Genomic DNA, 27,208 nt, shown 5'->3' with positions numbered 1-27,208 from the left:
AGTGGTGAGCACAAGTTAGAATATCCAGCAGTAGCCAATTGTAGAATGGTATGTTCTGTACTCGTTTAAATAGATTAAGAGCTGAAAAATAACTAGTGAATGCTCTGAGTATTCGTTTGGTCCTTCTCTGAATCCCGGTGTGTCTGTTCTCCATTAGGTGGATTGGGTCCAGTGCGATGGCAGCTGCAACCAGTGGTTCCACCAGGTGTGCGTGGGCATCTCTCCAGAAATGGCAGAGAAGGAGGACTACATCTGCATCAGCTGCACTGGGAAGGACTCTCAGTATCGGAAGTAAAACTCCCCATAAACCATTCAGAACTTGAGTAAAGAAGGTTATCAGAGTTTTCCAATAAAGCCACAGGGGCTGGTTTAAGAACCAGATTGCAAATGGTGCTACTTCTATCCTCATGGGATCATTTTCCAGAACTCAAAACAATTTTTGACACTTTTGTATTTTTCCCTTGATCTTTGTGGTTGTTGAGGTTTGAGAAGCTGACTGTTTAGCAGGGGTTCCCACCAATTTGGAAGGCATTTGAAACATGCACCTTTTATTGTACAGCATTAAATTACCTCTCTGGGATTTACCGGCATATTTAATTCAGCTTGGTTTAGGTGCAAAAAAACCTGCACCATGGATTTTCCAATAAATCCTCTTTTGAGGAAATCCCTGTTTACTCTGTTAACTCTTTGGAGACTTTAGGTTTTTTTCCACTTTGTTTTTCGTAGACTAGGTTTATTTATCTGAGCAATAACTTCTATGTCTGGTTTCAGTGACTGGAATGACAATTCTGAACAGCGTGTTGCTTTTAGCATTGGTTGATGTACAGAAAGCAAATGTTAGATCCTAGTGTCACTGACGGCCCAGTGACGTAGAAGACAGGAGAGAAAAAAAAAAAAAGCTCTGTAAAGTAATTGCCACAGCTGTATTTTGGCTTTCTCCTTTTTTGGGTAGCTTGTATCAAATGTTGCAGTTTATATTGTGGAATAAACCCCTGGTTATGTTATAAAATTAAATGTTGGTGTTTTTAGAGAGCTCGAAATGCAGTTTCATTTCCCTCTGGATAGATCTTTGTCAACGGGTTCTTATATTCAAGAGAATTCCCTCTTAAAGGAAAAAAAATGCAATGGTATTTTCTTACCGTTTATACTCAGGTTCTTACATCGGGGAAAAAAAAAAGTTTTTCAAGTCTTTTCAAAGCTTCTCCAAAACAGTGGTTATTTAGAGGTCGGGTGAACGGAGGGTCACGACTGCAGTTTGGCAGGTGAGGGAGTGGGCAGCTGACTCAGGCAGCAAAGGTGCGGGGCAGCTCCTGCTGCCGGCCTGGTGCAGCTGCCTCCTGCGGGAAGGACTCTCCCTGCAGCAGGTATTGCAGCTGGCCCGGCGGCGCGCTTGTCGGCAGTCCACAGAGTGCTCTCTCATTCCTTTCAGCTGCTTGTGTTTGGGCTAAAAGCCTGAGGAATGAGGAGATTTGTGGACAGGTTATGATTTCGTCAAAGGCTCTGTTTGAGGACCTTGATGTGGGGGAAGAAGGGGACGGTGCAGTTGATGGCAGGCAGTAAGAAGGAGAAGAAAGGAATAAAATAACCAAGTGCACTATGCCCAGAGCTCCCCCAGGCCTGGAGGGAGAGGAGAGGCGCAGGAAAGGGACAAAAAGCAAGTGGAGTCAGGAGCACAGGGAAAGAGCAGCAGTAGCAACAGTTCTGCCTCGGAGGGGACAAGACCTCTGAGAATAAGTTATTTCTCTGAGCCCACAAGCTTTGAATTTGAAGCACCTGAGGCTTACTGGAGAGCGATTGCTAATGCAGAATATAGCTCCTTTGGGAATGGACTGGTGCCAGTGTTGGGGCTAATGGTCTGCCAAGGGTGAAACTTACAGGCCCTAGAAGATGGGAGGTCTCGGAGATCTTTCTGTCAGAGAGAGCACTCTCTTTGGGACATCCTGTCATCACCAGAAATGTGGCAGCGTTGGTATTCCCTCAGTTCATCATCAAGAGGGAATGGCTGGAACACATTTTTCTACCATTTTTAGACCTTTCCCCTGCAGTAACAATGTGCAGGTTCTGGGCACAGCGCAAAGCCCTCGAGCGGTGTGTGGCTGACAACGACGTGGGGGATGTGCGAGAGAGAACTGTGTAGGAATTAGATTTCCTAGTTGTTTTCTGTTTGTTTGTTAGCTTGGTTGGTTGGGTTTTGGGGAGGTGCCTTTTGTTGATTTGTTTGTCTCTTTTACTCCTTTAGTTATGCTTTCTAGTCTCACGTTGATTTTTAACTGTTCTAGATTCTTCTGCATCAAATCCTAGATGATTTGTCTAAAATGGGCAGAGGCAGTCAGCCTGAGCACACTTACATCAGTTCAATGTGTGTATACTTTCCCGTTATGACTTCATCATTTACTGTAATTGAATGTTTTGTGATTTTGGTTGGAAGAAATCTTTGTGCAATGCCAAGATAACAATCCAAGCTGTGGAAAAAGAACTGATCTGTGGTGTCATCCTTTTAAAGCAGGTAGATGAACAAACTTGAAGGAGCTTGCAGTGTTCTGATGTAGCTGAAAATGTTACCAAGTTTTCTCTCATGGTATTCCTCTTATTTTTATTTCCATTAAAGAGATGGCTGTTTAAAAAGAAGTGCCATAAGAAATACGATGCGATTAAGAACCAAGAAAAAGTTGTGATTTTATTGATGGTTCTGACTACAAAATTTCTCATCGGGCTCAATGAATGCAATGGACTTGGCAGTGCTCCGACCCCCACCCCGTCGTTAGCCCACAAGAGCAGAGCTGCCTGTGGGCCACTCTTTGGCCCTGGTGGGCTGTTTAGGATGCAAAAGTGGGATTTAGAGTCTTTGTGACTCCGGCAGGCGTTGGGGATGCCTTGAATCACTGAGAGCTGTGAAGCACAGAAAAGTAGGCTGCCCTTGTGAGGCCCCAGCTGGAGTCCTGCATCCAGGTTTGGGGCCCCCAGCACAAGAAGGATGTGGGGCTGTTAGAGGAAGTCCAGAGGAGGGCCATGAAGATGATCAGAGGGCAGGAGCACCTCTCCTACGAAGAAAGGCTGAGAGAGCTGGGGCTGTTCAGCCCGGAGAAGAGAAGGCTCTGGGGTGACCTCATTGCGGCCTATCAGTACTTAAAGGAGACCTATAAAAAGGATGGAGAAGGACTCTTGGCTAGGGTAGATAATGATAGGAAAAGGGGGAATGGCTTTAAATTAAAAGAGGATAGATTTAGATAAGACATTAGGAGGAAATCCTTCACTGTAAGGGTGGTGAGGCACTGGAACAGGTTGCCAAGAAAAGTTGTGGATGCTGCATCGCTGGTGTTGCTCAAAGCCAGGCTGGTTGGGCCCTTGGCCTAGTGGGTGGCGTCCCTGCCTATGGCAAAGGGGTTGGAAGTGGATTATCTTTAAGGTCCCTTCCAACCCAAACCATTCTGTGATGGGAGGAAGATGGGAAACTGGCCACCAGGCTGGTCACTGTGTGCTCCGCTTCACAGCGGCGGCTCGGTGACTGCGTGGATTGGCAGCCGTGGATCTCTGTTCTTCTGGAGGGGGCAAAAGAGATGGTAGGCAGTTGTCTTATGTCAGCGCTCGCTAAATGAAGGTGCCAGAAGTGGTGCTGGTTTTCTTCAAGCACTTCGCTTACACCGCCTAATGTGACAGCCGTTTTTGCTACTCACACCCAGATAATGCATACGTGTTGTTTGTATTCCACAGGCAGAAACTGCTGCTGGAATTTCACTATTGATGTGATCAGTGGTCAGCCCTGCTGGCCACCAGCAAAACCAAAAATCTGAGTAATCAAATACATTGGGAGAAAAGAGCATTTATACCAAGGGTTTGTTATATGTTTTCTCCTGTATTAAACAATGAAACAACCCAGTTCTGTCCTTCCCAGTTGCTTTCTAGGTGATGGTCTGTGCTGAGACCTCTTCTTTAGGTTGAGAAGAAAGGAAAAGTAAAACTACTTAGGGGTTAAAGTGAGTTTCAAATATAGAAAAGGATGTAATTTCTTAGGGACGACACATCAGATCCCAATATTTCATGTACAGCTGGGGAAATTAGGGAGTACAAACAATTGATTCAGGGAGGGGGGACATTTCCTTTACAGCTGTGAAGTTGTTTTATATATTCAATGGCACCAGGAGAGGAAAAACAGACCTGAAATACCTTCTTTGTGCATTGTGGGACTTCAGCAGTGACTTGTTAACAGGAAAGGGGATGGAGGGGATCTGATACTGAGTAAATATGCATATATTCATGTGAACAATGCAGGAACAAATGCAGTTAATTTTATAGCATGACACAAAAGCTGTTTTGTGTTACAGCTGCCTGTGATGCATGGAGGATTGTTTAGGCATTAGCGCACTACAGAGAAAAGGGAGTTAAAGGAAGGGACTTCAGCTGTAGGCTAAATCCCTTCCAGGGCAGACAAAAAGATCAGGCTGCTGTACCTGTGGTAGGAGAAATAGGTAAGTAGGACATGACTACACTTCTCACACGTGATTTAGGAAGGGAAGGGCTCTAGGATATATGTGCAGGCAGCTGCTACCTGGAAGCAAAATTAAGAAGCTGAGATGACTCTTCTATGAATCTAGCTATAAACGTGCTCTTCTAAGAGAAGGGTTAAGGTGTGCAGCCTTGAAAAATGGCTTTATTCTTTCTTCAGAAGTGAACAAGCTACATATTGAGAGTTCTCCTCTAGAATGTAAACACGTCAGTCTCTGAAGGCAAGAAGAGCATCAATAAAAACTGTCTGAAAGAGGTGATAAAACAGTCATTGCTAGATTAATACTACGGGTTCCGCATGTGGCTTCTATTTAAGACAGACAAAAATTGAATTTGGCATCATCAGTGGATTCCAGTAAAAAATGTTAGGTAGAGGGAGGAAATACTTTATGAACAAACAAAAGTGTATGTGATGTTATGATACCGGGTCCAAAATTCAAATGCTGAGAAGAATGTATGCTGAAAGACGGTTGGAAAGAAATGCTGACGTACCTGAAATTAAGAGATGCAGCTTAATGAAAGTACTTTATGCACCCCAGTCCTTCAAGTTCTGAAAAGCTTGGTATTCCTACTGCTTGCAGTAACATTTTTTAAAGGTACCTGGCTGTGTCATCGCAATGTTGGGCTAGTTTTTGTGTGTGTGATTGCCTCCTGGTGTGAGCTGGGCATCTAAAATACATAAACATTGTAAATAGTAAAATCAGTAGCTTTTTATCTACAACGCACACAATTTGCTCAGTGAGCACCTCCATCGTGCAGGGCTTGTTAAAGGACAACCCAATGTCAGAGAATACATGGCAGGTGTTTGGTCTGCTTCAGTATCTGCTGGGTTTGGGGGGTTTCTTGTTGCTCCCTGAAGTTAAATTTTAAACAAAGGGGGATGCATACCATGTAATGCCCTTGTTCTTGTTCAGGCTGATGCTGTGCCAGTCCCTTGTGCTGGTCCTGATTTTTCTTGAAGTATTTTTGCTTATTACAACCATGACCCATATCAGCTGCACGTCTTTCTGTGAAGTCTTCCTTGCAGGGAGGAACTCGAAGGCTTGTGCACCTTGCCCTGCAGTAACCTCGAGTCAAAGCATCACAGGAGGAAACAAGGAGTTCATCACAAAACACCTTTTCATGCTAAGGGTATCATCTTTTTCTGGTGACTGAACTTCCTTCCCTGAAGCATGTCAAAAGAAAAGATGAATGTCCAAACCCATTTGGTCTTGACGAGAAATATATGGCGTTTGAAAGGTGAGCTCAGTTTGCTGGCTTTGCAGGAAGCATCTGTGCAGAAAATGTGTGAAGAGACCGTGCAATGTACAAAACAGATGGGAATTCAAACCTGAAAAAGCCTGGAAGACTCAAATAAATGTAATTTCTACCAGTACAGAAGGACAAGTTGGAGCATTCAGTGCTGCTGTACTGTCACTTGAGCAGAAAGGAAGGATGATGGGCTAGACAAGCATTGCTTGGGGATACTGCTTTTGTCTCTAAACTGTGGCCTTGTTTTCTGCAAAATGTTGAAATACAGAAGCAGCAGCTCTGGCTGCTACAAGGAGACAAAAATGACAAATACACATGCAGGCCCATTGTTTGTTGGTTCTGACATCATGCAGCCCGTGTCGGGGGGCAGGGGCTTGTCAGGTGAAATATTCCTGGCTGGAATATTCTGCTGGTTTTGGTGCAGCACTATGCTTTCCACTAAACCAAACTACTGGGACAGTGCAAAGATGAACAGTTTATCATAGCCTAGCCAAGGTTCTATCTTGTTTAAATATGTGGTTGTTCCTCCAGCAGAAGCAGCGTTTTGAACAACAGAGGAAAAATCCTTATCTGCCGTATCACCAACTGTCCTGGCCCTAGGAGGGGCAGGGGTGGGTGTGTGCACGGTGCAGTGTGCCAACATGTTAAAAGAGGAGCCCTGTTCTCTGCCTCTAGGCATGAGCCCTACAGCCGAGGTCTCCCCTGCACAAAATTCCAACCTGAACTGAGATTTGTGCTCAGGGGGATGATGTCTGCCAGCCCCAGCCTGAGGGAGCCTGCTGGGTGCAGGGCGTGTTTCCCTTGTTCATCAGGCTGCTGCTTCTCCTCCTAGAGGAAATCTTGAACTCAAGCTGCAACCATTACGTGATCTACACAAACGCTTGCAGCTTTCTGGATGAGGACATTTCAAAATATGAAAGAACGTGACTGGAAGCGTTATCCCAAAGGAATGGACTTCAGCTTAGAAGAGCAAGGTTGGCTTGGCATGTAACAGAATACACAAAAGAGGGCGCTGCGTGATGGGAAAGGGCAGCTAGGGGAATAGGGACTTGCATGCAAGTGACAGGTGGCTTGACTATTAAACAGCACCTCGCTAAGGCTAGTAGCCCAGTGCTCCCTATGGTAGCCCCTTCACAACCAGAGAGCTCCCCTGGGTGCGCCAGGGCCAGTTGAGCACCAACGTGGCCCCAGCGTTGTCCCTGGAGCAACGTGTCCATTTTGCGTGTGTTATTACAATACCAAAACGCAGTATTGCTTTGTAAAATTGCTGCCCTGGAGTGTGTCCAGAGAAGGGCTATGAAGGTGGTGAAGGGCCCAGGACACAAGTCCTGTGAGGAGCAGCTGAGGGAGCTGGGGGTGTTTGGTCAGGAGAAGAGGAGGCTCAGGGCAGAGCTCACTGCTCTCTGCAACTGCCTGAAAGGAAGGTGTGGGGAGCTGGGGGTCGGTGTCGTCTCACACATAACCAGGGATAGGGCCAGAAGGAATGGCCTCAAGTTGTGCCAGGGGAGGTTCAGGTGGGAAATGAGGAGACATTTCTGCTCAGAAAGAGCGGTCAGGCGTTGGGACGGGTTGCCCAGGGAGGCGGGGGAGTCCCCGTCCCTGGGGGTGCTCAAGGAGAGGTTGGACGTGGTGCTTGGGGACACGGTTCTGTGGTGACAGCGGTGGCAGGGGGTGGTTGGACCAGATGATCCTGGACGGCTTTTCCACCCCCGGTGATTCTGTGACCATCCGAGACCACATTCCATGATCGTTCCCTCCCCTCTCCGGGCCGGGGCCTCCCCTCAGCGCCTCACCGAGCGGGCCCCGCCCTCCCTTCCCACCGAGGCGGCGCCGCCGCCATTTTCCCTCCGCGCCGCCCGGGGGCGCTGTGGGCGGCGCCGGGGCCTCGCCGCCATCCCGGCGGGGTGCGCGCGCGCCGTGCGTGCGTTTGGCGCGCGGCGGCGGCGGAGGGGAGCGGAGCGGGGGCGATGGCGGGCGCGGCGGCGGCGGGCGGGCCGGGGGGCGGCGGCGGCGGCGGCAACGGCGGCGGCGGAGGAGGAGGAGGGAGCGCGCCGGGCCCGGTGGCGCAGGGCCTGAAGGAGGCGCTGGTGGAGACGCTGACCGGGATCCTGTGCCCGGTGCAGGCGGTGCGCGCCGCCGCCGAGGAGCAGGTGAAGGTGCTGGAGGTGACGGAGGGTGAGTGCGGGGCGGCGGCACCGGGAGCGGGGCTGCGGGGAGGGAGGGGCCGGGCCTGGGCCGCGGGGGCCCTGCGGGAAGCGCCGCCCGCCCGTAGCGGAGCTCCCGCGGCCGCCCCGCCTCCTGCCGAGCCGGGAGCTCGGGGCGGGGGGGGGGGCGAGGGGAAGGGGGAGCCCCCGGGGTGCCTGCAGCCAGGGCACCGGGGGGGGGGGAGGAGGGAACGGGGAGCTCCCGGGATGCTGGGACCCGTGGTACCCCCATGGGGGGGGCTTAGGGGGGAGAAGGGAATGAGGACCCCCGCCCCTGGGTGCCCGGACCTGGTGCCTCTTTGGGTGCCGGTGCCCTGGGCTGCCGCTCTCACTGCCGGGGGGCTGCGGGCCTGTGGCCCTGCCCGGTCCCCGCTGCAAGCCCGGGTGCTCCGGGCCCCCCGAGGGGCGCTGAGGGGGCGCTGGGGCCGGCCCGTGGCTCTCCGGGATGGAAGTGTCACGAGCAAGAGGCCCAGTGCCCGACCGCCCCTGCTCGTTTGGCTTTTGGTGGAGTCGTCGAGGCAGGTCGCGCGCTCGAGGCTTTTGCCGCACGCGAGCCACGCTTAAAACGCTGTTGGTGTTCACGGGCTATTTTGTGTCAGCTCAAATTTGGTGACCCGGCCCAAAGGACTGAAATCTGCCGAAGCCACTGGAAGATCTGCGAGGAGTCCTGCAGGCGGCGAGGGCACGGTGCTGCAGCCCTGGCTCGAGCCCTTGGCCCGGCTCCTCAGCGGGTCGCTCGTTCCTGGTCCCTCCTGCACGCTTTGCCTTACCTCCTGTCTGATTTTGCCATCCCGGAGGTGTTCTGGGAAGTGCTTTAAACTCTTTCTGCTCCCGAACTTGAGCTCAGATGCGTTATCAAAGGCAATTTATGGTAAAGAGAAGGAAGACGTAAGGGTGTGCCTGGCTCCAGAACAGTGTTGTGATTGCCCTGGGTGAAACCGGGGCGATGAAAGGAAAGCAAATTGTTTGATAAAAACGTATCTACTTATACGGTCCCTTATCATTTGTTGTAACACTCTCAGGTCGGGTCTTTCTTGATGCGTTACAAGGAAATTTGTTTGTTGCCATCGCAGCTGGTGGAGCTTTAAAGGTGGCAGTGCAGTAGTACAAGTTTGAAGTGCTGCGACCTTGTAGTCAGCGTGCTCTTCGGTGGCAGCTTTCTTTTTTCCTAACAGTCTCAATATTACCACAAGAAATCAAAGCAAGTTTGTGTAATGGTTTGAGTAACAGATTTCCAGAAAACACTACTTTTTGCGGGCTGTAGGTGACGGATGCCCCTAAGATCCCATAGAATGCCCAGGAACACAACAGGACTACATCTGGTTGGTATCGTTTAGGGTAAGAGGAATGGAGTCATCTTTGCCTTCTCTTTTTCACAGCTTTGCAAATATCCTCGTCATAGAATTGTAGAATGTTCTAGGTTGGAAGGGACCTTAAAGACCACCCACTTCCAACACCCCTGCCATGGACAGAGATGCCACCCACTAGATCAGGTTGCCCAGGGCCTCGTACAACCTGGCCTTGAGCAGCTCCAGGGATGGTAGCCCAGAGGGGTTGTGGATGCCCCATCGCTTCTCTGCTTTCAACTCCCAGAACCACGTGGCTTTACTACGGGGCTTGTCCTGTTTAACAGCTTTACCTGTGACCTGGAGAAGGCTACTGAGGACGCGCTCGTGCAGTTTGCAGGTGACACCAGTTTTGTCCCCCACCCAGAACAAGAAAGCAATAAATGGGAGTGAGGTCTGCTCCTCCTCCTGGCGTTTGCACAGAAAACGTAGTTTATTCCTCCGATGCTGCTTGACTATGACAAGAGAGGAGTAACCAAGGAAGCACAGAATGATGCGGATGAAGGGACCTCAGGAGGTCTCCAGTCCAGCCCTCCTGATGAAAGCAGCACCAGCAATATCAGAACAGGTTGCTCAGAGCATTTCCTAGTCAGGTCCTGGAGCGCAGGGCTTGCCAACAGCAGGTTAGTGAGGGAAAGAAGTATAGATTATGTGGGTCAGAAGGACTTTAAAGAAACCAGAACCATGCTGTCATCAAGCAGGCTAAATAAGATGCTGAAAGTAAAAACAAGGGTAATAGGAAAGGACATAGGTGTTGGCACTTTTGATTAAAAATGAATGGAGACAGGCCAAAAAACGATTGAGGAAGCACTTGTAAAAGACATAAAATACTTGTGCTTTCAAATGCAATTGAAGCAGCAAGCATTTCAAGGAGTTTTTGTGGCCCCCCAGCGATAGAAGTGTGGAAGGGTGCGCTCAAGGTGCGTAGGGGCGAGGAAGAGCTGAATTCCAGGTGTTGGAGCTGACTTCGCGCACCGTCCGGGAGAGCCTCTGTACACGAGCCCCACTGCAGAACCCACGCCCCGTTGGAGCACGGCTGGAAGCGATTTTGTTACCGGTTTGCTTTCAACAGCAAGTGCTGCAGGATGCGTCTGCGAGAGTTTTACGGGGACTCCAGCACTGAATTACCCTGCTGCAGCCACGCTGGGTGACTTGTTGTGGAAGGCATCAGATAACGTAAGCTGGTAGGTGCGGGGCAGCGGGGCGAGCGTTGGGCTGCCACAGGGAAGCCGGGACAGCCTCAGTGCTGCCTCCAGGACTTAAAATTAAGTCAGGAGCTGGAATGGGTAGAGCTGGGTACGTGTGATTGTTGTGGCAGAGCCGATCTGTGTGTAATGGAAGAGCTGCTTGAAGGAGTCCTGGGACTGCAAGAAAGCCTTTAGGAAATTCCCTTACTGAAACTTTGTGAAGAAACTAAGCTGCTGCGGACAGCTCTTGAGTTAATAACTGATTAAAAGCTTGAAGACGAGGGGCAGAAGAGCCTGGTTGTGTTCTGCACCGCATGGAGAGGGTCAGAAGTCCCGCGCAGAGCTGTGCTTCTCAGCACATCCCTAACGGTGCGCAGAAGAGCGAGCAGCGGTGTGACAAAGTTGCCGGTGGTACCGAGCTGTTCGGTTTGGCTGGCGTGAAAATCAGTGGCAAAAACCACTGAAGGATTTCGCAGGAGGGAGCTGAGTGGTGGGGTGTGCAAACGGGAGGTGTAAGGTGGTGCTGATGAATGAGGAAGAGGAGGAGGCAGCCCCAGCGATGCCTTAAAAAGCAACGGGCTGTGCTAACGACTGCTGCTTGGAGAAGAGATGCGGTTGTTAGCATGGAGACATTCCTGGAAATATCCGTTCGCTGCTCTGCCCTGCTCCCAAAGGCAAATGGACCGGAAAGGAGGGAACGGAGAACAAAGCACGGCGTAAATCCCTCGTGCTTCTGCAGCCTGCGTGCGCTGCGGGCCTGCCGCTCTCGGGAGGGATAAAGCAGGCACGGGAAGCGCGGTACGGAGATGGTCAGAAGCGTGGAAAAGCTGTTCTGAGATGGAGCGAGTAAATTGCCTTTTCTGCCTGGGAGAGAGCAGAGATGGAGGCTATAAAATCGTAAGCGGCAGAGAGGGCGAGGAGCGATTATTTGTGACTTGTGACAAAGCCGAGGGAGCATCAGATGGAAATCAATCCGAAAGAAGTAGAAGGAAGCTGGCGTTCCCTCCGTGTACGAACTGCGGGAATTACCACAATGGGATTTTAGGAGGAGGAATGGCTTAAAAACGACTGGAGGTTGCTGGTGGAAAGGGCTCAGCAGGAGCCATTAAACACCTGTGTCTGGATACCGTCTGTGCTTCGGGCAGGTCGTGGTGCCAGGCTTTAGGAGGGGACGTGCTGGGGACATTCAGCCCTCCCCACGGGTGTCGGGGTCTGCCCCGTGCCAGCATGGCCCTGCTGCAGCCTGGCTCGGGGCTGCCCCGAAGCAGCCTGGGGCTGGGCGTGTGGTCACGGGTCCCGGGCATCTAGAAGGTCCCGAGCTGGAAGGGACCCACCAGGATCATCGGGTCCAGCTCCTGGCTCCAAAACCCAAGCCCTTTGTCCGAGAGCGGTGTCCAAACGCTCGTTGAGCCCCGGCAGCTCAAGGAGCGTTTGTTAATAGCAAGGTTGATGGAGAGGAGCTGGGAGGAACTGGGTTTGTTAAATGTTCCCTGTATCGGGCCTTTCATTACGAGTTTCTAAGCTTTTGGTTTTACAGACTTAGGAAGAAGACTTCATATTTCTGATGTGTCAGATCCACAGCACGTAAGCGGGGGAAGCACTTAGGAAGAGACGCATTTCAAGTGCAGTTACCCTTGACAGAGACAGAAAGTCCCCAGTCAACTGGAAAAACCCAATAATGAACCAAATCTCTGAAAACTGAGGAGCCAGTGAGCTATGCAGCACTCGGTGTAATTTCAGTTCCTAGAGGGATTCTTGGAACAGCTCGTTAAGCAGCTGGCTAACTAGGTGCCGCGCGGTGCCTACTGTTTTATATGATATGTTCTTGATAAATCCATCTGCTTTGTTTGATGGAAGAGACGGCTTATTGCTTAAGGAAACTGCCACGGGGGATGATAAGAGTTTGGTAAGATTTGCGAGGCGATTAGCTTCAACCTTTGTTACTATCCATGGAGAACACACCGGTCTGAGGTACCTTAGGATGTGCCGCTGGTGGAAAACCCGTGCGTAGGGAGGTTGGTGGTGGCTTGTTGTCCCACCCGAGGGGATTTTAAGGCAGAGCTCGTGGTCGCTGCTGTACGAGCACACCTGCAGGTTACCGCTGGTGGCACTGGGATCTGCTTGGACAGCAGTTAGAAAGGACTTGGAAAACTGGAGAGGTGGCCTAAAGTCGCTGAAACAGCATTCTGTAAGTTGAGTGCAGACTAATGCACATAAAGGAAAAAACTCAAATGTGTATGTGCAGGTTGGAAAATGACAGATTGAAAGATTTCATTAGTGTGACTGGTTTGCGTTGCAACTGTGTGAAGCCGTGGTATTTATTCTGGCTCCTTAGTTCGCTTACACCCTTTAAAATGTGCCTGAAATTCAGTGCTGTGTTCGGGTCTGGAATATCTCAGGCTCCTAGACGAATAATTACTGCTGTGGTTGAGAGGAGTGTTACGTCAAGTACATCTCAGAATGGGTCTCCCTGCTTTTGCAGCTAGGATAAGAGGTTTTTTTTTTCTCTTTTCTTTTCTTTTTTTCAAATGTATGATCTGTAAAGAAAGGTTGAAGGAACTGGGTTTGTTTGGTGTAAGCACGGGAAGGTGAGGGGCAATTCTCTCCCAAGCCAGAAAAGCAAGTGAGGTGGTTATTAGGAGGACCATAGATGACCACGTTTGTGCAACACCTGGATATGTCACTAACGAAGGCTGCAGAACTCTTTGAGAATATTTTTCAGTACGTTTTTGCCAGGGATGCTTTAAGCACATTTAATCCTGTCCGTGGGAGTCCGGTGGTGCTGGCTGGACCACGGGACGTCCCTTCTGCTCCCCGGTTTCTGGAACTGAAACCACAAATGCGTTTCTAAAGTAGGTGAATGAAATTAAATGAAGTATTTAGTACAGTTATCCCAGAGCTCGAAGTTGCAATTTAAAGGACATTTATTGAGGCATGTGGATTTACCATACCAACAGCTGCTCTTAGTTATTTTCTTTATTTCCTCATGGACAAAATTGGTGCGAGCATTTCAGTTTTGCCTTTGCTGTAGAACTTGCTTGGGCACCACAAGCAGCTCGTGCGTTTTCCCGACAAAAATACTTAGTGGCAGAGTTCCTGCAGCCCTGGATCCTGCTGCTGGCCACCGCAGGGGCACTGCTGGTGCCGGGGTGCTGCTGGTGCAGGTTTGTCCCCGTGGGGCAGCCGCAGCGATGCCCCCGCTCCGGGTGGCCGAGGGGGGACCGCTGGCTGGCCGCTTGCTTCTTGCTCCCTCCTGGACCCCATCCCTGCATCCCCCGTGTGGGGACGTGCCTAATGACGTTTTGTTGTAGATAAGGTATTATTTAAAGGTTCTAAATCATTTGCTTGTTACTAACCTGGCTTGCAAAATTTTTGCCCTTAAGAGAAAGAAATGAGATGCTGAGAAAATAAATGGAGTTTGTGCAGAGAACGCAAGGGAGAATTAATGCTGGTGATTCATTTGAGAAGCTGTACTTTGGAATTGTCTTCTCCTTCCCACATATGAGTCATTCAATCGGTATTATGTCTTTCTCCAAAAATCCTGATGAGTTTTGCTGTGTGGGAATAAAAGCTACGATACAACCTTTTTTCTTCTTAATATTGCAGAGTTCGGTGTTCATTTAGCAGAACTGACTGTGGATCCTCAGGGTGCCCTGGCCATCCGGCAGGTGAGTTTACCCAAAACTGGAAAAATCAGTTCACTGCTAATTTCCTTGGTTTGTAGAACGTCCTACAGCGTTTCCAGGTGGAGAATTGAAGGTAGTTTTCCATCATCATTCTCCATTTACGATTAAATTCCTGCAGAATTGACACTTTCAGCATATCCAGATGTCGTATGCTTTCCTTTTTTGAAATTAGTGCTTTTTGGACTTGGTAAACCTGGTGCTGGGACGGCAGCGTGCTGGGTGTGGGCGCTTGGGGAGCCTGGTAGGTGGGCAGCAGGCATCAGCAAGCAGAAGTGCAGCCTGTCTTCACAGCACAATGTTGTTGTGCAGGTGTTTTCCTCCTTGAAAAGGAGGTTTGGGCTCTGTGTTTCCGTACTTACCACGTGGCCATATCTCGTGCCTCCTTAGGGGTGAGAAAATAAAGTTGTGTTATTGTGTTAGTGCTGTACAGGCCATCATTGTGCAAGAAACAACCATCAGTTCATCTTACTGCAGGGGGCTTTTTCTCCATTTCACAAAGATTTTTGCATTTTGGCAAGGGCTGTCACCCCTCCGAAAGCAGCACGTGGGATGGAAGGCTGAGCAAATGGGGCAGGGGTGATCCTGGCCGTGGTTGCGAGATTTGTTACTGACCTGTGACCTCTCTTCTAATACAGCTAGCGTCTGTCATTTTGAAACAGTATGTGGAAACTCATTGGTGTTCTCAGTCAGAAAAGTTCAGACCTCCAGAGACCACAGAAAGGGTAAGACTTGACTCCACATTGTCTGCTTCAAGATGTTTTATCCATCAAGAATATTAACTCTGTAGTTGGCTTTAAAAGTGTCATTGCCCTTGTGTGTTACAAGAGATTAATGGCTTCAGTTAAGGTTTTCTGACATTTTCCACTTCAAAAATGTGTTTTCAGTCGCTTGAAACCATGCTAGACTAAAGATACTTGGGCTAATTTCTGTAAGAGAAGTTCAACCATAATGTTTCTGTCATTCTGAGAGCAAAACTAAAGGAAACCTGCTTTGAAAGTTTTAAAAGTAGTAATTCTGGCAGTCTTTTTTCAGGTATTGCTGGATCCTGTGTTTTCCAGCTTGGGACTTACAGGCTGCTTTCCCATGACAAATTTGAGTTCAAAGGTCTGCTGGGTTTCCTTCAAAATCTGTTCAGTAGAAGTATCTAATGGCTAAAATGGTCAAAGATTCCAGGCCTTTGACTGTTGGCTAGACCATCCTTCACATCTAGGGTGTGATTCATCCCATCCAGAGGTGGTTCCTTGAAACAGATCCTGTGAATTATGCCCCAGAAGTGCTGGCTTGATTTCTTCTGTCCCTTCAGGGTTGGGTGATCAGTTCTACTTTACCAAATCTTCCAAAGTAAGCAAACATAGTCCCTGACATCAGAACTGCCAATTATCTTAACTAACCCTGGATGTCTTCCATCCGTATCTACATCGCATCTAATTGCAGCTGGGAGCTGGGAAAGGCTGTTTACTGTATGCTTGGCCAAGTGCTCTGCATGAAGAGAGTGCTACTTCACAACACGCCCTGCAGTTTTCCATTAAAAAAAATACAGTGCAAACTTTTGTTATCTCATGAGCGTTGATTTTGTAAAGCTGACGTTGAATCAGCATCAGGATATGGTCATAGGTATATACGAGTCTATATATTTTCAAATTCCCTTACGTTTGAGGATGTGTTTTGCTAACTAATGTTATTTTCTACAGGCAAAAGTTGCAATTAGGGAGCTCCTACCCAACGGGCTGAGAGAATCGATCAGCAAAGTGCGCTCGAGCGTTGCCTATGCAGTGTCAGCAATCGCCCATTGGGACTGGCCTGAAGCCTGGCCCGAGCTGTTCAACCTCTTGATGGAGATGCTGGTTAGTGGGGATGTGAATGCAGTGCACGGAGCCATGAGAGTGCTTACAGGTACGGGTATGTGAGAGCATGAGATTTTTCTGCTGGCCTTTAGGGATTACCATTATGTAGGCCAGACAAAACTGATCTAGTCGAGTATAAATCAATGTTTCCAATGTATTTAGTGTTTCCCAGAAATTCTCCGTTTTGTTGCTACAAATTTGTTTTCCTACAAGAACTTATTTCTTTTTTTTCAACCTCCTAGAGTTTACACGAGAAGTGACAGACACACAGATGCCGCATGTTGCTCCTGTTATTCTTCCAGAGATGTACAAAATTTTCACAATGGCTGAGGTATGATCTTCACCATTAAGTTGGTACTGAATTGTGTTCGTGGGAACGTTTCTTGGAGCACGGAAACACCAGGTTTAATGGTTAAACTATAGCACAGTAAGAGTCTTAAAGAGTTTTCTCAATAATGTGGTAATTCATGAGAGCTAATGTTTCAATAGAACTTCTGAAGCTAGTAATAAAAGGGAATAAAAGCAAAAAATAAATACAATTAAAAGAAGAAAACCAAAGGATAACTTATAACTAATATATCTCGTGTTCCTGATCTATTTACTTTTTTTTTCTAGGTGTATGGTATTCGCACAAGGTCACGTGCAGTGGAGATATTTACCACGTGTGCCCACATGATCTGTAACATGGAGGAGCTGGAAAAGGCAAGAGTGTAACATCCCCTGCAACATACATTGAATTCAAACTGAGCAAGGCTTTAAATAATTGTTAATATGAAAATGAAACACCGGGAGAATTAGATGCCATCAACTGTAATTCTGGGGGAGAGGGTGTAATTTAATACATGTAAAGTGGCTCGCTCCCTCATCTGCATGCATGCCTTGAAACTGTGACTTGGTTTCCATAACTAAGTGTAGCTTGTGACAGATCAACAGATAAGCACGTAAGAGGTCAGAGAAGGGGAGTCAGTGTGAGGAGGAGATGGTGCATCATCTCTTTGCTTGGAAATCCCAGTTGCCAGGTGGACTGCGTGTCCTAACTAACCTCCACACCTGGGCAGTCTGGGTTTTGATAGCTGGTTTTCTGGCCCTTGGATTAGGCATTGGTTACAAGCTCCTGCTACTTAATCAATTGCTTCAACATACATCAGCTCTTTGTTCCCAAAGGGGTGTTGGAAACCAAACAAAAATTTTAGGATAGCAGTTAAGATAAAAAACACTACACGGTCAAGCAGCTTTATATACACATGTGGATCTCCTGTCTAGCTGAGTACAGCTGTTTTTTAAATGGCCTCTGACCGGTGGGTTTTCCAGCACTCCCCAGGCGCTGAATAACTCTTTCCAACTTTTTGGAGATGGGAATGACTTATTCTAGCATCTGGTTTTCTGAGTCCGTGCTGAGTGTCTCTTTCTGCTGTTTCCTTCCTGTTTGCACAGGGAGGAATTCAGTCCGGACTTTTGGGAAGTTCTGATAATTACAGCGTATCTCTGCTGCACTGACAAGGTTACTTACGCAACAACATATTGCCACTGGTACCAGTATCCGAAACGCAGCAGTCTTTTTTAGCTCCCCACTGTCTTATTCTAGAGGGGGGCTAAAAGTGTCCTTTACATTATATAAAAAAAAAAATTTTTTCAGGTCAAATTTGAGACACGTACAAGGAGAGATAGTCCTTGTATAAATTGATAAAGTGGTATTTTGTAGTTAAACATACATCTTAGCTGTCTTAGATAAGGAGTTATAATGAAAATTCTCAATAAAAATGTTTTTGTCCACTATTACTTGCTTGGCCAAGGAGTGCTTTGACATCTGGAAAAATACTTCCTGCATTTTCCTAGGGAGAATCATCCCAGTAATCTTGAGGCCAGCTGTTGGTACTTGGCTCAGCAAGAGCTTGTTTGGTTTGTGGGAGGGTGGCTCAAAGGAGAGCTAAATGCTGTCCTCAGGGCTCAGCGTTAATTGTGTGTGAGCTGGTCACCCCGGGTCTCCTTTGTGGTCGAGGGGTCTGGGCAGGAGGGTGCAGGGCGTGATTTGTTTAATCAGGCGGAGGTGCCCGCGTCGGGAGGACGTGCGCTGCTCCTGAGACTCCTGGCTGGCTTGTCTGGGTCTCTGTCTGGAGTCTGAGGCGAATGGCTTCGACGCAGGTGTGTGCTTTGCAGCAGTCTGGGCCGCGTGGTTTTGAAGGTGGGATTCAGCTGAGATCAGTTCCCAGCACGAGGAGAGAGCCAAAGTGACGTCTGAAACAAGTGGCATTGTAACTGCGTTCTGCAGTTGTCCTGAGTCCCTCTGGGTTTGTAGCAGAAAAACACAATTTCTCTTATTTCTGGTGCTTTCCTTGTCAGACAGGGGAGATCTGTACCTCGAACTGACCTGTGCTCGCACTGATTTTTACCAGGGTGCGGCCAAAGTCCTGATTTTTCCTGTGGTGCAGCAGTTCACGGAGGCTTTCGTTCAGGCCCTGCAAATGCCTGATGGACCCACATCAGACAGTGGATTTAAGATGGAAGTCTTAAAGGTAAGTCAGTTAAGACTGATTCAGTAACAATCAAATACAAATACACTGTCAGGTGTGCCGGAAAACAGAAACTCGAGTGTGCATCACCTCTCCTGGTGCTGCTTGTCTTAGGAAATACGAAGGTTTTTGTTTTGGCTCCCAGTGCCATACAACGTTGAAACAGTTCTGCCTGTAGTGTAGATGCCTCCGAGATCCATAAGGATGTATGTCTTTGTTGTTTACTGATCTGAGACACCTTGCATGCATTGTGTTCGGACGCTGCTCAGTGGTTACAGTTCTGTCCTTCCTAAACCAGCTGCAGAATTCTGCTGCAAGGAGGCTTTGGGAGCTTGTTTTGTGTAGGTGCTTTTCTAGAACTTGCCTATTCTTTAATATTAAATTGTCTCTGCAAAATGGAGTTGGAAAGTCTTTGTATTCTCTCAGTTTCCTTACAAGAGAAAGGAAACTGGGTTGCAGAGCTCTGTGTATATAGCTCAGTGCCTGGGGATGAGAGTGCCAGTGGAGGCATGGTGAGCCCTTCAGCTGCTGGGGGAGCACAGGACTTGTAGGGTCTGCTGCCTGCAACATGGGAGAGAAAAGACGAGCTCAGAAACAGAAGTTGCAGAATCAAATCCAGGTTTTCATTTACTTGCACATGTGCTGGAGTAAGTTGCTTGGGTCACAGGGTACCGGTTTATGAAGGTGCTGCTCAGCACCTAAGCCCATTCAGCCACGTTCCTGAAGAAAAAATAAGGAAGAGTTACTGAAAACAAGCATCACGTTTTTCATAATTATTAGCTTTACACTGGAGCCATGAAAATAAGTGCTGGGAGCTGCAGAAGGATACTATTGTATTATACAAACTAGCAGCTATTAAGTTCTGTGTTGTGGAACCTGTTTTCGTAGTCCTGTTAAAGCCACATGTCCCCTGGTACAGCATGCTATCGCTTCCCCTCCTATTGCCTTTCCTCAGTAAGGTTGCAGGTTTTGTAGACTGGAAACAGGAGGAGCACGTTCCTCACTGTGCAGCACCAAATGGAAGGGAGTTTGGGCTGGGATGTTGGCAGGTTTTGTTGAGAGTGTCTCTTGTGGTGGTTTTTCCTTCGTTGTGAGAAGTGCATGTTTCGTGCTGCTGTCTCCCTTGGCTGTGCAAAACAGCAAAGCTAACATAAAGGGAACGCTCTGGGATACTCTGCAGCGTAACCTCTGAACAGGCTTCAGCTCAAGAATGTGTGAATCTCTGATTCCAGATACTTGCATTTGGATTTTTAGTAGCAGAGCAAGTTTTCAGCCTACAATGAAAGCAGTTGTGGTTGGTAGTTTCACTGTAAATGTAGACCAGTCCTGTTCACGTTACTTTCATACGTTCTGCATCAGGCTGGAGCCTTTTTTGTTATTTACATAATTGCTTGCAGAAACTGGAGCTATTTCTACTTTACCTGCACTGACATACAGCAGGAATCCCTTGTAAGATGTGGCAGGCTGGGAAAGTATTTGAGAAAATGCCATCATGTTCTTGCTCTGTTCCTTAATTGTGTGTGGGCATTGGCTTTTGGCCGTTGTTGGATACAGGTGCAGGACTCGGACCTGAATACACTGTTCTCGTGCCGGGTGGTATTGATGGCAGCAGAAAATCAGTACAAATTTAAACAGTAAATTTCGGAGATTGTCTGCTGACAAGTGGTTTGTAGCAGGCTTTTTGTGAGGAGATGAGTATCTTGGCTGTTGGCTCCTGGCAATTCATGATTTTGTCACTTAGGGTTTCTAAGCTAATGATAGCAATTTTCTAAGGCAACAGGGATTCAAGTGGTAAGACTGATAAATCGCCTTTCCTTCTAGGAAAGTGTATTTTATAGTCATTGTAATGCAGAAGTGAGAGACCTCAAGAGATCAGTTAAGCCAGCTCTACAGATGAGATCATTATAGGAACCCCTTGAAATGCAGATGCGATGGGAGAGGGAATCGAGACTTTTTTTGGTAATAGATTTTCAACCAGATGCAAACTCAGTCTTTTTTTTTCCTCCCCTCAATGTGAGTGCTAGGAAGCAAATGATAGGAAGATTTTTTTTCTTTCCTATCTCTTGAGAGCCGTGTACTCCAAGGTGCATGGAAATCTCAGGGGAACTCAGAGGCAGCGCTGACCTAAAATGTACTTTCCATCTAAGAACATTATGCAGGACGGTGTAAAACCTTTTCTGAATTATGCTGAAGTGTACACATCTGCCTGATCCCCTAGGGCAGTTATCCAGTTTAAGAAAGTTAAGTAGGGTGGATCGCATCGGGGTGAGACCACTGCTTGTTAATTTGTCCCAAATCTTTCCAAGCGTAGTTACGGGTTTAGAACAAGTTATCAGCAGGCAAATGCCTTTAAACCTTGTAGGGTGGGTAGAAGGATTGGCCAGAACAAAAATATTTTCAACCTTGAAGACCAGAACAAAATAACCAGTAGTGTAGTTCATTACTTAGTTTAGTATTTTAACATGAATTAAATTGCTGTCTCTGAGGCTCGGGGATCTGCAGCTCCATGATCCTTGCATCCCAGTTCCAATGTTGTTGTTGAACATGCCACTGCTGATTGTTTTGAGAGAAACAGAATAATTAACCATGACAAGTAATGGAGTTGAGGCAAACTTCATAACATGAGAATACAGATATGATTTATTTGGTATGCAGTAATTATATCAAGAGCACCAATTAACCAACAGTCTAAAGCATCTGACAGCCTTGCTGTAGTGCTGCTTATGTGTAAAATTTGCTCCTTTGACACCTGTTGGGTATGAAAAGTCATGCTCACGCTTCTGCTGTTTGAACAGGTAATTAGGTAGTTAGACAAAGTTGTAGTCAATTGTTTGAAGGCAAATTTCTTCAGCTTATGAGCAAAGGACATTAAGTGCACCTGCTGCACTTGAGCTGAACATTCAGCTCTCCTGCTGCTGGCGAGCGTGCGTTAAGCTGTTATCCACGCGTTTGGGATTCCTTCTCTGCAGTGTGCTGGATTCCGTCTAAAGAAGCAAGTGGGATTTGAAGCAAGCAAAAGAAAGGGCTTTAATGCAGAGCTATTAGAGGTGATTTTAAAGAGATGCTGAACAATTAGTCGAGATAGAGCTGGCTGTTGGCTGGCAGAGTGGCTGGAAGGGGTTAGGGAGCTGCCTTACTGCACCCCGGTGGTGATGTCTGAGTCCCTGCAGTGACTCTGGCTGCAGGTGTGGGTGCAGCTGGTTACCGCCTGGCTTGGCTGTAACTTCTCCCCAGGGCTGCTCTCAGTGAGTTCTTCTCCCAGCCTGTCCTCATGTCTGGGATTGCCCCAGCCCAGGTGCAGCACCTCGCACCTGGACTTGTTGAACCTCATTAGGTTCATGTGGGCCCACTTCTCCGGCCTGCCCAGGTCCCTTTGGATGGCATCCCTTCCTTCTGGTGTATGGACTGCACCACTCAGCTTGGTGTCATCTGCAAATTCGCTGAGGGTGCATTTGGTCCCACTGTCTGTGTTGTTGATAAAGATATTAACCAACACTGGTCCCAGGACAGACCCCTGAGGGACATGGCCCATCACCAGCCTCCACCTTATCTCCATTAATGTACCCAATGCTACAAAAAAAAAACAAACTAGAAAAACTGTTGCGTTTAATGTCAGGTAAGCAGAAATAAACACCCATATGTCTTGTAGTGTCAGGCAGTTTGGGAGGGACTCTTCTGTAACTAATAGAAAAGAACTGGAGCTGCACACCTCTGGGAAGAGACAGCGTATGCTAGGTGAAGTGGGAGTTCAGTGACTCCCAAAGGATCCAAAAACTTTTTGGCAAGCGTTAGTGAAAGGGCTCCCGTAAATCAGCATGGTCAGCTTCGTGAAACCCCCCAGGCACAATCTGCTGTGGGGCAGCTAAGCATCCCCTGGGGTAGGTGTGTTGGGCTGGTAGTCACCTGTGTCTGCAGGTTGAAATGGGTGAGAACTGATCTGGGGGGTTTCCATCGTACCTGTTGCCTGGATGTGCAAACAGGTATCTTGCTTGCGTGGGGGGAATAGGCAGGGGTCTGGTGTTCCTTGGTAGTTGAGTTCCTTTTCTGGGACAAGATAGCTTCCAGATGGCAGTTGTGTTCAGACAGTGGCGTACTTTGATTGGAGTCTGTAGTATTACAGATCTTATCACCCAGTTATTGCATTGCCTTCGTTTCCAGAGGTGTACATCTCATATCGTCCCTTCGATTCCCTGCAGAAGAGCAAATAAGAAGAGAGGTCTGTTTGTCAGAGTTTGTGCACGAGGTGGGACTGCATGGTCAGGAGTGACAGGAGGAGGCCTTGGTGGCAGCAAGGCTTTGGATTATCTCAGTTGTTAATGGAAGTGCAGCCAGTGAGCTGAGTGTTTTGATGGTCATACCTGGTTTCCCTTCTGACTGATGCTTTTCTTTCTTTCCAGGCTGTGACGGCACTAGTGAAGAACTACCCGAAGCACATGGTTTCGTCGATGCAGCAGATCCTGCCCATCGTCTGGAATACCCTTACGGAAAGTGCCGCCTTATATCCTTTGCAGTGAATGGTTTTAACTCGATGAGACCAAGACAAACTATCTCCTACGCCACGAGGACCAGAACTACGAGTCTGTTGGATAGATTTACTGGATATCTGTTACTTCAGTAGGATCCATAAAGTTTCTTTTGGCTTATGTCAACTCTGATAAATGATGTGAGCACCAAGAGTACTCTGGCTGTAGAACTGCGGCCAATCTGCATTATTTCTGCTACTATTCACTGAAAATTGCCTTCCTAAAATGATGTCCCAGGTTGGATGAGGCCCTGGGCAACCTGATCTAGTGGGTGGCATCCCTGCCCATAGCATAGCAGGGGGTTGGAACTGGGTGGTCTTTAAGGGCCCTTCCAACCCAAGCTGCTCTATGATGCTATGTTTAGTCACGATGTAAAGATTTTAGAGGAGAATCTACAGTATCCCTTGCTGCAGCAGTACGAATGAGTGGTTGTGCTTGCTGCAGAAGTTGAATTTGATTTGCATTTTCAATGTTATCACTTAGCAGATTGTGCAGCAAAGTAATGACTATGTTAAAGAGGTATTCTGTTGGTAGTTTTCCCAGGACTTGCAAACCGACAAGTCAAATCTTTCCCTGTTGTTAATCCAGAAGTTGCTGGTTTAGCTTTTTGTAGCGAGGCAGTAAATTGTAAAATACTGAGCCTTCTTGTAGCTTTTTGTGAGCTTTTTGAATTGGCACCAGGACTGGGCGCTGTGTTGTAATAACACAAGGGTTGACTGCGTTTTTCCTCTGTAATCTAATAAGCATGGCTGTTCTCCTAGAGATCGCAGATCTAGACCTTTTCATACCAAAGTTGCCTGGACAGTCTTTTGTTTCACAATCCTACTGCATTTTTTTTAAAGACACCTGTTAAAACACAAGGAGCTGGTTGTTAAATTGCTGATAACGTATTTCTTCACCTCCAGTCCTGACTCCCACTGCAGCTCTGCTGGCAGCTGAGCTGACAAAATAGTTTTTGTGTGCAAAAGGGGAGTCTTGTCCTTCCTTCCCTTGTGTTTGCTCTGGCATGTGTTGGATCTATCGGCTCACTATCCCAGAAGAATCCTCCTTCCTCTCCGCCCCCAGGTTAGTTTTCTGCCACCTCCCAGTGCAGGAGCAGAGCCAGCACTAGGCAGCGCGTGGGAGCACGGCGTGGCTCCTCACCCTCGGCAGCGCTGAAGTCTAGAATTGGCTCCTTGTCCCCTGGGAAGGTTGAGTCTGAGTGGTTCCATTCTGGCAAAGTTTAGATATAGGTGAAGTTTTGGGTTACCTTGGAGGATTTGGTTTGCGTGTATCAAATTATCTTGGGGACCCTGTCAAGTGATGGAGAAACGGTCTCTGAAGCTGGGCAGTGGACAAAGTCAGGAAATCCTGTGGCTTGTCTTCCATTTGAAGCACGAGACTACGTGCAAGTCAATGTTTTTTAAGAAAGAAAACATCTCAATTAATGGGAATTTTAATTCCTAAGTAGATGCAGCTCCTCAGAAACGTGCATGTTTGCTTAACTCCATCTACTTATGTGAGAACAGAAGTAAATTATACAGAGGAGGTGGAGGATCCGGTGGATTCCGATGGTAAGAACTTGTTCAACTGCACTTCTGAGCTCTCTTCTGAAGAGGAATGAACTTTCCTAAATACTACTTGGCAACTACTTTGGCAACTACTGTTGCCAAAATAGTTGCAGAAACACCTTAGGAGTTTGCGATAATGTACATTTATGCTGTTACGACACTGTCCATCACTTCTTTCCAAGTTTCATTCGACTGTGATCAATGAAGCTGCATAATTTAAGGTTTCTAATGACTCAAGGAGTGAGGTTTACAGCAATTTTGAGGTAAAAGTGATGGGACAAAAGAAAACCAAACAGGTTTTAGGTTGGGCTTGATCATTTTTAATGAGGGGTGTGCAGTGATGTGGGAAAAGAGCAGAAAGTGATGAGGTCAGACATCCTCCTGGGGCTGCTGCTGTCCTTGCTAGTACAGGAGTAAGAATAAGCATCACCCCGCCAGACAGCCTAACAGTCTGTAATTATATTTGACACCCATTTTTACCTTTCAGTATGTTGGCATATTCAGTCATGTTGCTTTTTTCACTTTCTTCTTTGTTCAGGTGAAGTATTGGGATTTGAAAATCTAGTGTTCAGCATATTTGAATTTGTTCATGCCTTGTTGGAAAACAACAAATTTAAGAGCACGGTGAAGAAGGCTTTGCCAGAGCTGATCTATTACATCCTCCTTTACATGCAGATCACAGAGGAGCAGGTGAGCATGTTTTTCTTGTGTAGGAAGCAAATGAGATAAGAGATTTAGAACAGTTAATGTCCTAGGAAGTGTTTCAGTGAATGGAAGCTGCTGTAATCTAATAGGCTGTTCTGTCAATTTGCTGTGCCAGGAATTAGGGCAGTAGCATCCAGATGTTCCTATAGAGTATAATGTGGACAGCAGATGAAGGAATATGCTGTGAAAATGAGGGTTGTTATGCTGAAAGGGATAGCCAGGTTTCTGTGATAGTGAAGGGATTGTGTGAGTAGCATGAAATAATGTTTACTGAAATTCTTTGTGCCTTCTGGCCTCCCAAGCCTGCGAGCCATCCTCTGTTTCTCTTGTTTAGGCAGGCATGCATAAAAAGAGGCACTCTGTTAAAGATTCATCTGCTTCTCCCATTCCTCATCTATAAATAAAGCCGTGTAGCATTGATTCCAGGTCAGTCATTAGTTTGTCAAATTCTGATTTCAATGAGAAGCAGTAGAGCAAGGTGAACACAGAACAGAGCAGGCCTCCTCTTTTCAAACGTTTCTCTGATAGAATATGAGAAAAATCAGCTATAGAAAATGACAGAGAAATTCTGAAAGTAGTTTTGGCAAAAATTAGGTTACTGGGAACAGAAAAGCTGTCTTTTACACTTGTTCTTCTGAATTTGTTATCCACCCTATCCTTCTTGTCTCCTTTCTGTTCCAGATAAAAGTTTGGACTGCAAATCCACAACAGTTTGTGGAGGATGAAGATGATGATACTTTTTCATATACAGTGAGGATTGCTGCACAAGATCTGTTGCTGGTATGAAAGGTGTTCCACATTTAGAAGCAACCAAAATAACAATAATAAATAATAAATTTAGCTTTATGTGGGGCATTTGGAGAAAAGTCCAACTTCTTAAAGTCTGTGCAATTAAACATTATTATTTCTTTCTGTGCAGGCTGTGGCTGCTGATTTCCAGAATGAAAGTGCAACTGCTTTGGCTGCAGCAGCTACAAGGCATTTGCAGGAAGCTGAGCAGGCTAAAAACAGTGGTGCTGAGCACTGGTAAGGAGATGGGGCAGCAGGGAATGACAGTGGTAAAAGTGGCAGGCTGTTTTGGAGTGCTGAGTGCAGCATAAGTCAATCACATTTTCTTTTTGTGGCATTACTGCTGATGGGCAAGGATTTCATTTGAGAACTTCTGATTAGAAGAAGAAGAAGAAAGTACAGCAGCTCTCAGACCAGATGCAGAAGTCTTCATGTGGCAGACTTTCAGCCACTCCTAACACAAGCTGTGTGTCCCAGGCTCCCTCCCTCCAGGTCCCTGACAGTTACTTGAAACATGTCATTGGAAGCTGTTACTGGTTTTATGTGATCTGAAGAGACGTTGACAGTACCTTCACTTTCTGTTCAGTTAAATGGGCTCAGAATTTCAGGCATGTCTTTTTTTTTTTTTTTTAAGTGATGTAAAGAGGAGATTTAGGTGCTATATGCAAATACGTGTGTTCAATTTGAGAACTTTAAAGTCACGATTTTTAATGTTAGTTGGGGATAGGAAAACACTCAGTTGAAAGAGTACCTGATTGCTGTTCCGTAACTGTTCTCTCTTGGTTTTACAGTGCATTAGTTCAGTGTTTGTGTTGATCTGAAGATCAGTGTCTGAATAGCCACTCTGTATAGTGAGCAGCAACTGAATGCCTGAGCAGTCAGACGTTGAGTCCCTGTCTGCCTTGAATGTGGTAAATTGTAAAGGAGGTTATTTACTTCACAAACAAAACCAAGGAGGAGTGTTATTTACCCATAACCCTATTTCCTCCTAATTAACAAAATGTAATTTAAAAATAAACTTTTTAAAATCATTGAAGTACTGGGTATCATAGTGCTTCTGCACATAGAATAATCAAGCAAGACACAGCTGGAGACTGAAGTCTTCATAGC

The 27,208-nt window shown here is 47.1% G+C and overlaps 2 protein-coding genes across 8 annotated transcripts in view; both read left to right on the top strand.

Moving 5' to 3' along the window:
• Positions 1-1,032, top strand: part of KDM5B (lysine demethylase 5B) — a 54,401-nt gene extending 53,369 nt beyond the window's left edge. For all 6 annotated transcript variants that reach the window (XM_083812268.1, XM_083812273.1, XM_083812271.1 and 3 more), the window contains one exon: positions 158-1,032. In XM_083812268.1, the coding sequence (XP_083668394.1) occupies positions 158-295 (138 nt within the window). In that variant the 3' untranslated portion in view covers positions 296-1,032. The remainder of the gene's footprint in view (positions 1-157) is intronic.
• A 6,653-nt stretch (positions 1,033-7,685) lies between these two features.
• The window catches only part of IPO9 (importin 9), a 33,483-nt gene continuing 13,960 nt past the window's right edge, over positions 7,686-27,208 (top strand). The window contains exons 1-12 of one of the 2 annotated variants that reach the window (XM_083812982.1): positions 7,686-7,929; positions 14,098-14,159; positions 14,813-14,899; positions 15,869-16,070; positions 16,264-16,352; positions 16,637-16,723; positions 18,415-18,534; positions 22,929-23,029; positions 24,549-24,607; positions 25,143-25,294; positions 25,991-26,089; positions 26,229-26,335. In XM_083812982.1, the coding sequence (XP_083669108.1) occupies positions 7,722-7,929; positions 14,098-14,159; positions 14,813-14,899; positions 15,869-16,070; positions 16,264-16,352; positions 16,637-16,723; positions 18,415-18,534; positions 22,929-23,029; positions 24,549-24,607; positions 25,143-25,294; positions 25,991-26,089; positions 26,229-26,335 (1,373 nt within the window). In that variant the 5' untranslated portion in view covers positions 7,686-7,721. Of the gene's footprint in view, positions 7,930-13,838; positions 14,009-14,097; positions 14,160-14,812; positions 14,900-15,868; positions 16,071-16,263; positions 16,353-16,636; positions 16,724-18,414; positions 18,535-22,928; positions 23,030-24,548; positions 24,608-25,142; positions 25,295-25,990; positions 26,090-26,228; positions 26,336-27,208 lie in introns of those variants that run through there. The other variant, XM_083812983.1, reaches the window with a different exon arrangement.

This window comes from Anser anser (genome assembly GCF_964211835.1).
Source record: "Anser anser genome assembly, chromosome: 27".
In the NCBI taxonomy this organism is placed as follows: Eukaryota; Metazoa; Chordata; class Aves; order Anseriformes; family Anatidae; genus Anser; species Anser anser.
This window is presented reverse-complemented; position numbering and strand designations above follow the sequence as displayed.